The sequence below is a fragment of the Leptosomus discolor genome, chromosome 15 (assembly GCF_034619465.1).
Source record: "Leptosomus discolor isolate bLepDis1 chromosome 15, bLepDis1.hap2, whole genome shotgun sequence".
NCBI lineage: Eukaryota > Metazoa > Chordata > Aves > Leptosomiformes > Leptosomidae > Leptosomus > Leptosomus discolor.
In genome coordinates, this window is record NC_141405.1 from 4261197 (window position 1) to 4275563 (window position 14367).

General features: G+C 63.0%; 1 protein-coding gene across 1 annotated transcript in view; it reads right to left on the reverse strand.

The window, feature by feature from the left end:
• Positions 1-14107, reverse strand: part of SDK2 (sidekick cell adhesion molecule 2) — a 29255-nt gene extending 15148 nt beyond the window's left edge. The window contains exons 1-11 of the mRNA XM_086473832.1: positions 14033-14107; positions 12977-13326; positions 5294-5400; positions 3814-3961; positions 2887-3020; positions 1729-1840; positions 1366-1556; positions 1096-1179; positions 825-1019; positions 476-592; positions 187-354 (exon numbers count right to left, since the gene is read on the reverse strand). Of these exons, the coding sequence (XP_086329958.1) occupies positions 187-354; positions 476-592; positions 825-1019; positions 1096-1179; positions 1366-1556; positions 1729-1840; positions 2887-3020; positions 3814-3961; positions 5294-5400; positions 12977-13326; positions 14033-14107 (1681 nt within the window). The remainder of the gene's footprint in view (positions 1-186; positions 355-475; positions 593-824; positions 1020-1095; positions 1180-1365; positions 1557-1728; positions 1841-2886; positions 3021-3813; positions 3962-5293; positions 5401-12976; positions 13327-14032) is intronic.
• Between the last annotated feature and the right edge of the window lie 260 nt (positions 14108-14367).

Consider the following 14367-nt stretch of genomic DNA (forward strand, 5'->3'; position numbering starts at 1 on the left):
CCTGCCAGAGCCCATCTTCGGCATCCCCAGTGAGCTCTGTCCTGCCCCACGCGTGGTGGGAGGCAGCACCCAGCTGCCCACGGAGCTGGGCAGGGTCCATCCCGCACCGTGCACGCCGGCAGGGCGGTTGGCAGAGCCTGGCTGCCATCGAGCCGGGTGACAAGGGCACGCTGGCAGGTCCCTTACCCCAGACGACCAGGTCGGCAGACGCCTCGTCCACGCCGCGGGAGTTGGTGGCCAGGCAAGTGTAGGTGCCAGCGTCGGCGAGGTGCGCGGGGCTGACAAGCAGGCTGCCCGACTCCAGCAGGGTGAAGCGCGGGAGCTGCACTGAGCCACTGGCCAGGATCCGCTCCCCTGGGCGACACGGGGTAAGCCCCATCAGCTCCCAGTGCCCCGGCCATCGGCCACAGAGCTCGGTGGCCATGGAGGTCGCAGAGCAGGCTTGCCCACACCCCAGCGCCCCCAGCCCCCTTACCTTTCTGCCACGTGATGGCCGGGCGCGGAGCCCCTGAGGTCTCGCAGTTGAGGATTACGGACATGCCGTCAATCACCGTGCTGTCCTGGGGACCCCTGGTGATGTTGGGGGCGATGCCTGCGGGGTGGACAGACACACAGACACCCCTGAAGCCCTCCCCAGTGCCTAGCTTGGAGATGACCCACTCACAGGGCATGAGGGGTTCCATCCCCACAGCGGGGGTTTCCTGGGGTCCCCAAACCCCCCCCATGGAGCCTAGTTAGGGGGTCCCAGGCACATTCCACACGCTGCCTGGGCAGAGCACCCCAGGGTCCAGGGTGGGGGTGGCGTGGGGGGGGCTGGCACCTACTGGTCACGGCCAGGTACGTGGTGGTCTGCACCTCGCCGGCCGCGTTGCGGGCAAAGCACTGGAACATGCCGGTGTCATCGGGCACCAGCCCGCTGATCTGCAGGCTGCCGTCTGCCAGGAGCTGGAAGCGGGAGAGCTTCTCCAGGGGGATGAGGGCAGCGTCCTTGTACCAGGCCATCTCCGGGGGGGGCACACCTGTGAGGGCAGGGGCCACGTCAGGCACAGGACCGCAGCGGCACGGGGCGCGGAGGGCGGCTGGGGAGCGGCTCACCTTTGGCTTGGCAGGGGATGGCCACCACCTTCTCCATCTCGGCCGTGATGTGCCTCTCCGGCTCCTTGACAAACTGCGGCGGCTCTGCAAAGCCCGGCGATGGGCAGGGGAGGGGGTTGCGTTAGAGCCGGGGTCCTCCGGGTCCCGTTGTCAAAACATCCCCCCTTCCCTGCGGGTGACTCCCATTGCTTCCCATCTCAGCCCCGGGGCTGAGACCGCCCCAAACTCATTGCACGGGTGGTTTGGGCTGTCCCACGGCCCGGTCCTCACCCAGGACGGAGAGGTAGGCGCCCTCGGCCACGGCGGGCACGCTGCTGCTGCGGAGCACGGCCTCACACTCATAGTAGCCGCTGTCGCTCAGCGCGGGGTGGAGGATGGTGAGGCGGCGGCTGTAGTCGCTGATGCCGCTGGAAAGGGGGACCCCGTCCTTCTTCCAGATGATGTGCAGCTTGATCAGCGGCCTGGGAGAGGGGCCAGGAGCATGTCAAGAGCCAGTCCCAGCCCCCACTGAGCCCCCCCCCAAAAAAAAAAAACTTCCCACAGGACTCAGGAGGTGTGCTGGGAAGGGACCCTGGGGTGGGGGAGCTGGGGGCACCCAGGGGAGATACCCCCCATCTGCATCCCGCTACTCACCTGGCATTGGCCACGCACTCCATGGTCACCTCCGAGGTCCCGGCCACCACGCTGGTGTTCCTGGGTGGGACAATGATGGTGGGTGCGATGGGATCGGCCGGGCCACCCACGTCTGGGGAGAAGGAGGCCAGAGGGACAGCCATCAGCACCCCTTGCTCACCCCCGCAGTGAGGCACCCGAAGCTCTGCGCCCGCTCTGCTTGGCAGGGAAGACACAAAGGTGGCCGGGACTGCAGGGCCGTGGGTTCTGCTCTGCCACGGGAAGGACGGGCAGGTCCAGCCCATCCCCTTGGCATCAGGGTGCCTTCACAGCTCTCCCTAAGCCCTCCCTTCCCGTGGGACCCCACGGCACCAGCCTGGCCCCCCCCCCAGCCTGCGCGGCAGCACCGGCTGGCGGGGAGGAGGGAGAAGGGGAGTATATAAAGCAAAATGATTGCAACAATAAAAAACCCTCATGTAGGCGCTGTAAAAATGCGATCGGCTTGAAAGCTGCTGATATAGCTGAATCCATAACCACGGGCTCCAGGTTGTTTATTGAGCACCAGGACGCCGAGGTACAGAAAAAACAGATTAATGGGGCAGGAGGGGAAGGGGGACAGGCAGAGGCCTCCGCAGAAAGGGATAAACCCCCCCCTCCTGGAGCAGCAGGAGGGGAGGTGGGATGGGAACACCGACAGGACTGATGCTGCTTTGGGGCATCTTCCCTGGGATGGGCTGTCACCACCTGAACAGGGACCAGGGTCCAAGAAAATCAGAGGGATGGGGCCACAGGGGTGTCCCCCAGGCAGGGGCTGATCCAGGGAAGCGTGGGCTGAGAGGGGAACACGGGCAGGAGCGGGGCAGGGTGTCCCGCAGCAAAACTGCTCCGGTTGGGGCTACATTGCACCATCCCACCCCGCAGCCCAGTCCTGGGGGCACGGCTGGATCCAGCCCCGGTGGTGGGGACGGAGGGAGAGGCTCTGCCCGTGGAACAATTAGCGCCTGCAGCACAGCCCAAAGTGCCTAAATAAATTTCGAGGCGGTTGAACTGTGAAGTCAGCAGAAGCCGGAGCCTCCGAAGAGATTTACTGCAAATTAAACTTGGGGGTGAGCCAGGCAGCACAGGGGGAGCAGGGCTGGGGGGGGGGGGGGGGGGGAGGGCAATGCCCCCTGCACTCACTGGCCACAGTCAGCGTGATGGGCTGGCTCGTCTTGTTGTCCCCGTTCTTGTCGTTCACCGCCTGGACGTAGTAACGTCCCGCGTCCGGGGCCACCGTGGAGAGGATGACGAGGGTGTTCTCCAGCGTGATGGCTCTGCGGGGGCGAGCGGGCGGCATGAGACGGGGATGGAAACGCGATGGAGACACCAATGCAGCGAGCTGGGACCCGCGTCCCCCCACCCAGCACCCACACACCAGCTTCGGGGCACCCCCAGCCTCCTGGACAGGGGCTTGGCTCAGCTACTGGCCCCAGGCAAAAGCCAGGACCCTGCCAGGACTGAGCCCCACACCCCCTCACACACCAAGCAGAGCACATCAGCTGGTGCAGATTAATAGGACTTTTTTTTTAATTTTTTTTTCGTGGAACGATCTAATCTGCTGGAAACATAAAATGGTTTGGGGAATATATTTTTTTTACCATTAAATATGAGATAAAGGAGTTTTATCTCCTCAATCCCGCCTTGCAAATAGAAAAGAGACCAGTTCAATTCCTGCATAATGCGGGTTACAAATTCAATTCCCGTACTCGGCGTCCGCCACCACCGGGCTCACCGCTCCGGCAGCGCCGAGGCCTGCCGCAGCCCCCTGGGGACGCCTGGCACGCACACGTGTGCCGTGCCCAGCTCTGTCACACCGGCTGCCACCCCAGCATGTGCTGAGCCCCTTTTACCCACCTTCCTCCCTCCTATTTTCATTTTTTTTTAAAAAAAAAATTCATTTCCCCAATGACAAACGGAGCCGTTAGTCGCCAAGCCTGCCTCTGGGGGTGAGCACGATGCGCTCAAGACGTCTGTTAAACATCCTTACTGCAAGGACAACAGCAGCTGAGGGAAACGCAGCCCCCGTGGATGCCAGGGGGATGCCGGGGGGACACTGGGGGGACTCACATGCGGCTGCTGGGGGAGATCTTCCGGCCGTCACGAAACCAGGTGACCTGGGGCTGGGGGAAGCTGGCGATGCGGGGTGCCCGGATGACGGCCGCCTCCCCGTGGGACACGCTCTGCTGCGTCTCGCTGTCCTCGAAGCTCCCCATGTCTGTGGGAGAACCGTGTCAGGGGCTGGGAGAGCACCTGAGGACCCAGCAGGGTCCAGGCCTGGGTCTGGCTGGAGGCTACGGGGATGGGCTCCCCCAGGGGGATGCAGAGGGGCTGCCCTGGGGTCTGCTCTCTGCTCCCCTCCTTGGCCGAGGGCGGCTCTGTTGACACAGGGTGTGGGGTGGTGGTGGGGTGGCTCAGACCCCCCCAAGGCTGCTCCTGCCCCCCCCCCAAGCTGTGCTCATACTGGGATCCATCCCTGCAGCACCCGGAGCTGCACAGCCCCGTCATCTGCACACCAGACCAGGGACCCCCACCCCTGTGTCCCCCACCAAGGACACAGGTTGAGTCCCAGGGCTCCCCAACATCTCCCCCTGCCCCAACCCACAGCCCAGCGCCAGGAGCATCCCTGCACAACCTTGGGTCTGGGGGCAAGGTTGGGGGTCCCGCTGCCTCTGTCCTGCCCAGCTGTTTGCAGGCTGGAAGGACAGAGGGGTTGAAGGAAGCAGAGTGAAGCCGGGTGCATAGAGAAGGAGGGGGGCAGGGGATTTTTATTGACTTCCCTTAATTGCTGTAATTAAAAACATGTAAAGAATCTTTTTTTAACGACTTTGCCATTATCATTAGTTGTTAGCACAGCTGCCTTATTAATTTCTCATTACTTTCTTGATTTGTCATTGCTCCTCACGAAGGGGTTTAAGGGGACGGGGTTGGGGGCATCCCAGAGGGAGGGGGTGACAGAGAGGGGCAAGTCCCCCGGGGGTACAGAGCCAGCGTCCCAGGCCTCAGCCCCCTCCTGTCCTGCTTAAACCCCCCGCCCCGTGGTGCCTCTGCATCACCCCTGCTCAAGTCTGCGTGTTGGCAGGATCTGTGCCAAACCGCCCGTCCCTGCTCCGGCGCTGCGGGATGCAGCCGCTGGGCCCAGCATGCCCCAGTTTGCTTCCAGTAAGGGTTACCAACAGCATTTGCTTCCAGTGCTCCACGCAGCCGGGGAGGAGCGGGGCTGCTTTCACACTGCAAAGCGTTTCATCCCTCCAAGGAGCCGCAGCTCCCTGCCCGGACACGATGCCGTGAGTTTCCTGGCCCTGGCACCCTCTGCCTGCACCCCACGCTCTGCCCTGCCCGTGGGGTGCCCCCCTGCACCCCCAAACCCCACGGCCTGACTGGGCAGCGGGAGCAGCAGAGGCAGCAACAGCCCCCTCCCTGCCAGCATCGCCCTGGGGATGCTCCATGGGCTGCACCATGGGCTGCTCCAATGCCGGAGCCATCCCGCAGCACCGGGGAAGCTGATGTCCCCAGCTTGTCCCCCCCCGCCGAGCAGGGTGTCACTTACAGGCCACCTGCACCTCCGTCTGGCGCTGCAGCAGGGCTCCCATGCGGTTGCGGACGATGCAGCGGTAGAAGCCGGCGTGCGTGCGGTCCAGCGAGGTGATCATGTACCTGCGGGGGGAGAGGAGCCACCTCAGCGGCCAGCGGGGACATCCCAGTCACCGTCACAGCCCCAGGGAGAGGCTGTGGGACGGACGCAAGCCCCCCATTTACTGCTGGGCAGCAAACCCTTCCCCAAGGAGCAGCTGCTGGGGGTGCCTGTACGCGCACGTATGTCCATGTTTGCGCACACACACGCGTGTGCACGCTGAGGGGACAACACAGTGTCCCTTGCTGCCGCAGAAGGACCCGTGGCCACGCACGTGGCACAAACCGGTGGCCATCACCCACCCGGTGCAGGGGGGTGGACGGTGCCTCACGACCACAAGCGGGAGGCGCCGGGCAAGTGGCCTCAAGCTGTCGAGAGCAGAGGCGGCTGCTGGCGACCTGGCACTCGCCATCCTGACCCTCGCACCGAGCCGCGGGGATGCGCGGCAGGGGGACGCCGGGGTCTGCCGGGGTCACTCTGCCTCGGCGCCGCGCGCAGCCGAGCCCAGCACCGCTCCGGTGAGCCGGGGCTGAGCTGCCTTATCGACCCCAGCGGCTGCTCTTATCGGCCGCCAGCACCAGCAGCCGATAAGCAGATCAAGGAAATAACCACGTCTCGATTCACCCGCCACCCCCAAGCATCGCCCCGCTCCCCAAGCCGGACGCCGCACCCACCAGACCTCCCAGAGCAGCCCCCGCTCGCAGGAGGGAGGAGGGCACTCCTGCTCCATCCCTCCCCAAAATAGGCTGGACCGCCCCCCCATGGGCCTTGCAGATGGGTGACCCTGGGGAGGGGGGGGACAGGCAGGCATCGCTGCAACACCTCCCCCCCCACCATGGGGAGTGCTCTGAGATAAAGCAGAAAGGGAATAAAGAACCAAGCTCAACCCTCCCTGCCCAAAATCTAATCTTGCATTAAAACACGCCGCGGGCTGTTTCGGCAGAGCTTTGTTTGTTCTTTTGATAACTGAGCGTAAATTAAACTTTCATAAGACATGAGGAGCACATCCCCTCTGCCGGGAAGTGTAGCGGGGCCCCTGTGCCCACCTCCCTGGTGCTGGGGACACGAGGCTCCCGCCTCACCCACCGGCACTGCCAAGCCACGGTGGGCACAGCGCAGCTGGCATCTAACCTGCTGCTGACACCCACCCACCCCCGTGGCGTGCCAGGGGTCGCCCATCCCCGTGGGAGAAGGGAGGATGACGCCCTTTGGGAACGAGTCCTTGCGTGTCACAGCTGATATTTAAACAGGATCCCCAGAGGCTTGAAAGAAGATATTTCAATTCCACGGAGCTGTCAGGAGCTGATGCGGACACCAGGACTAATGGGCCCGCTCTCCTTGGGGTGTCCTCGTTCACAAACCACACGCACACGCCGTGACTCCTAAACACACACGCGCACACGGACGGATGGACGGAAGGACGGACACGCGCTGATGCTCCCCTGCCCGCTCCGCAGCGGAGGGGCAGGCGTGCTCCCCGCACAGACCCCCTGCGCGCCCCCCTGCCGCATCCTCGCTGCCACATCCCCTCCAAACCCTCATCCCAGGAGGGGGTCGGTGCGAAGCCCCCGGCGCAGCCCCTGAGCCGCCCTGTGGGACCCCAACCGCCCCCACCCTTGGGCTCACGTTCAGCCCCGCACGAAGCACCCGCCGGCGCGCAGCCCCACCGCAGCGCCTTGTCCCCGCACGCTGGGAGCCAGGACACGTCTGTGGGCACGAGGAGCCTTCGCCCCCGCGGTGGGGACAACCCCGCAGCCCCAGTTAACGGGGTCCTGGTCCCCGCACCACCAGCGCCGAAGGGGCTATTAAGGAGCGGAGCTTTTGCCCACACCTAAACGGTTGGAAATAGCCCAGAGAAAGGAAATCAATTACCGGGCGCAGCCTGGCCCGCAGTCATTAACCAAATACGAGCAGAGACTTTGTTCTCTGCCGCTCGGCTTCCACGGAGGCTTTTATCCGAGATCGCTCTGATTTAATTTCCTTCCCCCATCATGCCTGGCTGTAAGGGGACAGGAACTGACTTCGCCCCCTCGCAGGGCGAAGCGCCGCGGGCAGGAGGAGGGGTGAAATGTGCAGCCCCAGCACCCCACACAGCCCCCCCCCCCAGTCTGAGCAAGCAGGAGCAGCCACAGCCACGGCCACGACCGCTCCTCCATGGCCAGGAGCTCCCAGCTCCTCCGCTTGGGGTCAATCCTGCCGCCCAGTGCCCACTGGCACTGCCCCAGCTGGGTCGCTTTGCCCACCCGCCAGCCCGGCAGCACGTTTTGCACCGCTCGAGCCAGGACGGAGGGTCTGGCCGTGCTCCCGGAGCTGCCGTTGCTGCTGACTCGGCTGTTTCAGGGGTTTGGTGGGTTGGTTTGTAAAGACGGAGGTTGACAGGGCATCGTCTGTGGGGAAAAGCACTTCCGAAGCGAGGAGTGACCCACGCTTCCAAAAACTGCACTGATGCAAAACAGCGGCAGTCTCCAGGCTCGGTCAGGAAGCGGCGGTGCCACGCTCAGCCCCGGGGTCAGGAGGGGGCTCTGGAGCCAGAAGCTCCATGCCAAGGGACCGGAGGGTTTGCAGAAGCAGCCAGCCGGCGGAAGGCTTTGGCACCGGCTCGATTCGACAGATGGATGGGCTGCACGTCAGGAGCGACGACCTCCCCATCCATCCACCCAGCCCGGCTCCACCGCAGCGGTGAGGCAGAGCAGGGCACTGGCAGCACCTCAATCAGCCATAACCCATCCCCCCCCCACCCCCCCTCACCGTGCAACCCTGGCAAGGCACCGGCAGCACCGATACGCTCGGCGCACCGGGCCGCACGCACCGCCTTGTTCTGGTAGGGTCGCTCCTGGTGCCGCGGGGCCCCGGCAGCCCTGGCTGCTGCTCTGTTATTGTAGGGCTCCTGAGGAGCGTGGGGCTGATGCTGCCGAATTATTATTAGATTGAGGGGGTGGAGAGGGGCCGGGAAAAGCATCAGCCAAAGGATTTGATCCATCAAACTGGAAGCCAGAAGAGCACAGCAATCTGCGTGGTTCTTCCAATGTCGCCCAGTAACAGCAACAGCTGGATCGGATTTTGGATATCAGCACATTGGCACGGTCCCCTTTGAGTAATATCCTGTATAACGACTAATTAATTCTAGTGGGGACACGTATTTGAATAGTCGCTGTGCGGTAATGAAATGTCAAGTGAGCATTAAAACACACTTAGCAAAGGTTTAACGACTCCCAGCATCTGAGCCTCGCGTCCCAGCACCCCTGCCCGGCGCTGGGCTGCCGCTCGATATGTTTTTAACTAACAACCCCCGTGGTACTTCATCAGCCCCCGTTAACTGCATTATTGGATCCCAATTAGCTCCTGATTGGAAAGGGCTCTGTTTTCACACTCATGGCCGGAGCCGTCGCCTCTCCCCTTGCCAGAAGTGTTTCCCTTTGGTGAGGAGAATTTGGCGGGTGCCAGCGGCCCTGTAAATCGCTGCCTCAATTGGCCCTGCCAGAACAACGAGCCATTTAATAATTAATGCCCACCTATTAATCTGCCGCCTTGCCCCAGAGCAGAAAGGGGAGCGAGCGCACAAGCCGTGTTGCGGCATCCAGAGAGCTCTGGCACGTCCCTCAGCGGGAGCTCGGGCCATTGCCCAGCTCAGGTGGCACCTTCGGGTCTGAGAGGGTCCCACTCAGCCCCACTGCTACCCCTCTGACGTTCATCAGCTCCCGTTAATTATATTATTGAGAGGCAATTAGCTCCCCAGGGGAGAGGGCTGGGCTTCACACCTGGGCTGGCAAAGAGCTGGTCCAGCCAGAGCAGGGATGTGCTCCCAGCGAGCAGCGGCACAGGCTGGGGTCCCAGTGAACACCCCCCCTGTTTTCCCCCAGGTCTGTATTTTTGAGAAGGTCCTGGCTCCGTGTTTTACATAATTTGGGGACAAAGTACAGGCATCCACCATCTGGGGTCCTCAAAAGGCCCGATGGGCTCCCGTGTGGGCAGCATGCCACGTTCCCTGGATCCCTGGGGGACACGCACCCCACAACATCCCAACAAGGAGGTGGGGAGGGTGTCAAAACAGCCCCAAATCTGCCCCTCCTCGGTGAGCCCATGCAGGACAGCTCCTGCCAACCCGCCCCCACGCTCGGGAGCAGGCAGGGATGGGTAGAAGGCACGACAGGATGGAAAACCAACCCTGGGGCTTGGGGAGTCTTGATGAGGGGCCATGGGGCTGCGCTGCACCTGAGAAACCCGGGAGGTTCAGCAGTGCAAACCCTGCTTTGCTGGGGGGAAGGTGCGGTGAGCGCCGCGGCGGCAAAGCCAGCCAGCGTCAGAGATGTAATTACACTTTCCCGGGCTCCGAGCTCCCAGCAAAGGGGATCTGGGCTCTTGGGAAGAGGCAGGAGAGCCTTTAGTAGCTGCTGGGCTCCCACACCAGCTGCAGAGGGACGCGGGGAGAGGAGAGAGGGCTGATTTAGTAGATAGGAGATGCATCTCTACGGATGGGAGCCTGTCCAGAGGTAATCTATGTGTAAGGTAATTTCCGAAGGCAGCAGGACTCGATGCAACCCTTAATAGGACAATCTCCTGTGATAAATTACCAGACCCAACTAATCTGCATGTTAAATTTCTTGTATGAGAAATAAATATCCTCAATTCACCAGAGAAGCGCTTTCCTTCCGAGGATTTCATTAAAGACATCAAGCTGCCTGATTTGCATGTTATGATTCCTCGTACGAGAAGAAGTCAGGCTCTGGAGAGCTCGCAGGAGAGCCCGGCACCGGCGAGATTATGCACGGAAAAACAGTGCTGGCCCTGGAGAGCGCAGCGCCGGCGTGCCAGGGCACGGGAGTGGAGCGTGGGGGCAAGCCTCTGCCGCCCGCCCGCCCTGCTGTCACCTCAGCGAAGGTCACGGCGGGCACCGGAGGGGATGCGGTTTTACTGCGGGGTGGCAGCTGGGTCCCGCGGGAGAGCTGTCTCCACGCACCCCCCTGCCAGCGGCAGGCAACGGAGGCGGCAAGTGGGTGAAGGCAGGCTGGTCCCTGATCCCCCGCGGTCCCCAGGGATGCTCACACAGAGCCAGGCTGGTCCCCCCTGTCCCTCTGTGGTCCCCGATGGCGCTTGATCCCCAGGGATGCTCCAGACGGGGGACGGCTCCGCACGCCCACGGAGCCAAGCGGGTCCCCGATGCCCCCGCAGCCCCCAGGGATGCTCCCGAGGGGTCGGCTCCACCGGCACGCAGAGGTGCTGCCTCGGCCCTTGCCGGCTCGGGGCCGGGGTCCCGCCATGCCCGTTCCCCACCTGCCCTTCGTCCCACGCCAACAAGTCGCTCGGGTGGTGGTGGTGGCAAGCTGGCGGCTGAATCGCTGCGGGAAGGAAAGGGCGGTCGCCATGGAAACGCGCTGCCAAACTGGGAGAGCAGCTTCTTCCCTTAAAACAGTGGCGTGAGCTCGTCCGCCCATCAGGCGAGGATGAACCGGGGGGGGGGGAGGGGTTCGTGGGGAGCCCCGGCCCACAGAAAAATGGGTAAAACGCACAAGGGCGACAGCAGCCGGCGGTGCCGGGGGGGATGCCCTGCTGCAGGAGGGGATTTGGGGAGGGGCGGTGAGGATGCCGAGGATGAAATGCTCGGTGACACGCTGTCCTGGCTGGGAACCATGAGGTGATGCCACCAAGCCCGGGTGGCTCCCCAGGCACGGCCCCCCTGCAGCCCACGGCCCTGCTGCAAAGCACCGTGCGTCCTGTCACAGGCACGGCCGGGCCCTGTGGAAGGTCCCTCCTGCCCCCCAGAGTGGGGACACGCCGGTGGGCACGTGCCAGCCCCGAGCTGGGGGGAGCACCGGCTGCACCCCGCATCCCACCCCCCCCGCTGCCAACGCACCTCCAACCACTCCTGGTCCCTGCACAGACAGAGGCATCTCTGAGCCTCCCTGGCCACCAGCCCCAACCCTCCCCTCTCCAAGGATTACTCTGTTTCTAAACTCGTTAACTTTTAATTACTACCTTCCCACTGCCTGAGCAGGCTGGCTTCATGCCACCGACATCTCTATTAAAATTCAATTTCTGCCCATCATAACTAATTTTGGTGCTTCGCCTTCCTCACCAGCAGCCTTCCATTCCAGGCAAGACATCCCAGCTCTCATCCCAACACGTTAAATCCCCACGGAGACCCGGGGACGGGCAGCACACGCCGGGCAGAACGAAGCTGATGCCGGCAGGTTGCGTCCTCGCCGCAGCGAGGACGGGTTAAAGCCAGGCAGCGATTTGCATAGAGGCTGTTTGCTTCATTAGCTGCAGCGGGGTTTGTTTGGGTTTTCCCCACGTGTCTGTTTATTTTCTCGCTTCCTTCCTTAATCCTTTCTGGCTGGAAGCTGGAGCTGGAGGCGGGGGCCGGGGGGGCTCCGGGAAAAGGGAGTCACCTTGGTGCGGGGCCGCAGAGACGCAGGGATGTGGGGCTCCAGAGCTGCCGGACATCCCAGAGCAGAGACACAAGCGCTGGTCCCCTTTCCTACAGAAGGGTAAACTGAGGCACGGAGCAAACCCAGGGGCAGACCCAGAAAAGGAAGCCTGGAGTCCTCATTCTGGGTTTGGAGGTGCCCCCCCAGGCACCCCAACCCGCTCCGTGGATGGGGCAGAGCCTGGGGTCAATGTCCTGACGCCTTTCTCCTGCCTGGGGCGGGTGGCTCTGCAGGGGCTCTGCCTCCCCCCACCCTGCTGTCACCACCCTCCCCACAACCCCATTTCAGGGCTGACGTTTTGCGTTGCTCCCGCTGCAGCCGACATGACTCCTGACAGGGGGGAGCTGTGGGAATCGCGGGGCTCAACAGGTCTCTGAGCTCTGACACTGGGCTTAGGGACAAGGGACACGTCCCATGGGGCACCCGGCACTGCGGCAAACACCCAGCACCAAGCCTGGGGCATCGGGGACATCGCAGTCAGCTGCAGCCACCGTGGCTGGGTGGGGAACAGCCCCCGTTGTCCCCAAGGATGGCCACCGCTCCAGCACCCAGCGCCGCACACCGTGCCAGGGAGGGCACCCAGCCCCCGGCACGGCACAGGGTGCTGGGGAGGGGACGTCACCCAGCCACGCTATCTGCGTTCCTGGCATCCCGGAGCAGCCCCACGTTGCTACAGCAACACGAAGCCTTTGGATTCAATGCCTTTAACCGGGAACGGCTTGTCTCGGGCTGAATTATTGATTAAAACCGAGAGGATGACACACGCACATCGAAGAGACAGCGAGAGGTGCCCGGCTCGATTTAAAGGCGAGCTCCAAGCAGGCTGCGATGCAGGGCCAGCCGCTCTGGGGCAGGACCGGTCGGCAATGGGGCTGGATGCCCAAACACGGGGGAGGATCTCTCCTGCTGCCCTCTCCTGCTCCTTCCCCCAGCCTCGGGGAGCCACGGCCCCGCCGTGCTCTGCAGCCCGGTGTTAATCCCGCTTGCGCCAACACCTCCTCCCCGATGTTGACCTGCTTAAATCCACCGTTTGCTCTTCAAACAGAGGCGGCATCTCCCGGCACGCGAACCTCTGCCTCGCTGGGACGGCATCCTCTCACCGGGGGACGGGTGATGGAGCGGCGTGCCGGGTGGGATTCACCTCGGCTGCTCAGGGGCAGCGGGGACTCACCGGTACTCCAGGGAGAACTTCGTCAGCTCCCGGCTGTTGTGGAGCCACTTGAACTCGAGGGGCCAGCTGCCCTCCGCCATGCACGTCAGGACCAGGCGGTTCCCCTCCAGGTGGACCTGGCTCCTCACCGGCTCCGTCTTAAAGTAGGGGGAGACGTCATCTGCGGAGAGAGGAGGGAAAAGGGGTGAGCGCCGCGTCCAGCCCCACGGCACCAGGGCTACCTCATCACGGGCACCACCATAACCCAGCAGCACGTGGGGACAGGGATGCTGGTGGCCACTTCCCCATCCCCTTGTCCCAGCCAGGGTACCCCAGGCCCCTCCACTGGCCATTTCCCCCACCCCCTCCCACTGCCACAAGCCATTTCACAAGCCTATCGGCAAGAGCTTAGCCCATCTAGGGTTTATCTAAGCTGCTTGCTTTGCTTTATTCCTGGCTGCCTTTGTAGCGTTTCAGAAGCACTGAGCTTTTAACTCGGGGGGTGAAGGGGGCGGAGGGGCTGGGAGCAGAGCGAGACATAAACACTTACTTCTCTCCTGTTTTATTTGCTAAGTAAAACTATAAATCGAAACACACAGCTCCATTTTCTGCTTAACAAATGGAAGCCCTTTTACTTCAAAGACACATTCATATTCCCCAGCAGCTTTCAAGTGCGCTTTCAATCACGGCTTTGGGTTTTTTTCTTTGGGGTAGGGCTCTGCTTTCTTGTGTGTGCAAGCTGAATTCCCTGCCACGGCTCTCTGCACCGTGAGCCGGCACCAAAGCAGTGCCCATGGGCTCAAGCCCCACCACCCTGGGGAGCTGTCATGAGTTTGCAAGAGCTCAGAGGCACCCAGACCCGCTTTGGGTGTCCCTCTCCTCACTGGTAGGGGCCTGGCTTGCTGCACCCATGTGGAAATGCCCATCCGATTGACACCCAGTCAATCACCCCCTGGCACTGACCCCCGTCCTGCCTGTCCCTGTGGTGGGCACGGTGGTGCTAAATGCCAGGCAAGTCCTTAGGCAGCGAAGGAGCAGCTCGCAGCTCCTTAATTTAATTGAATCCTCCTCTCTGACCTTCAGCAGCGCCTGCTGTCGCAGGCAGCCCTTAGCCCGGTGTCCCTGCCCCAGATCCAGGCTGGATCCAGGCATGGGGGCACTTTGCAAAGCAGGCGTGGGGGCGTCAGGGGTGAACCCCCAGCTCCCCAGCGAGCCCCAGACACCGCAGGGGCAGAGAGGCACCCATGGGCACCACGGCAGCTTGGTGCCCCGGCTGTGGGGTTTGGCACCGAGGGCAGCCGGCTGTGGGTGCGCGGTTCCCTGGTCTGGAGAGCTCGTGGCAGCCCTGCGGCGGCCGAGCTGAGCCTCTCGGGATGCCCAAGGAGCGAGGCACAGCCGTGTCACCGGGGCGG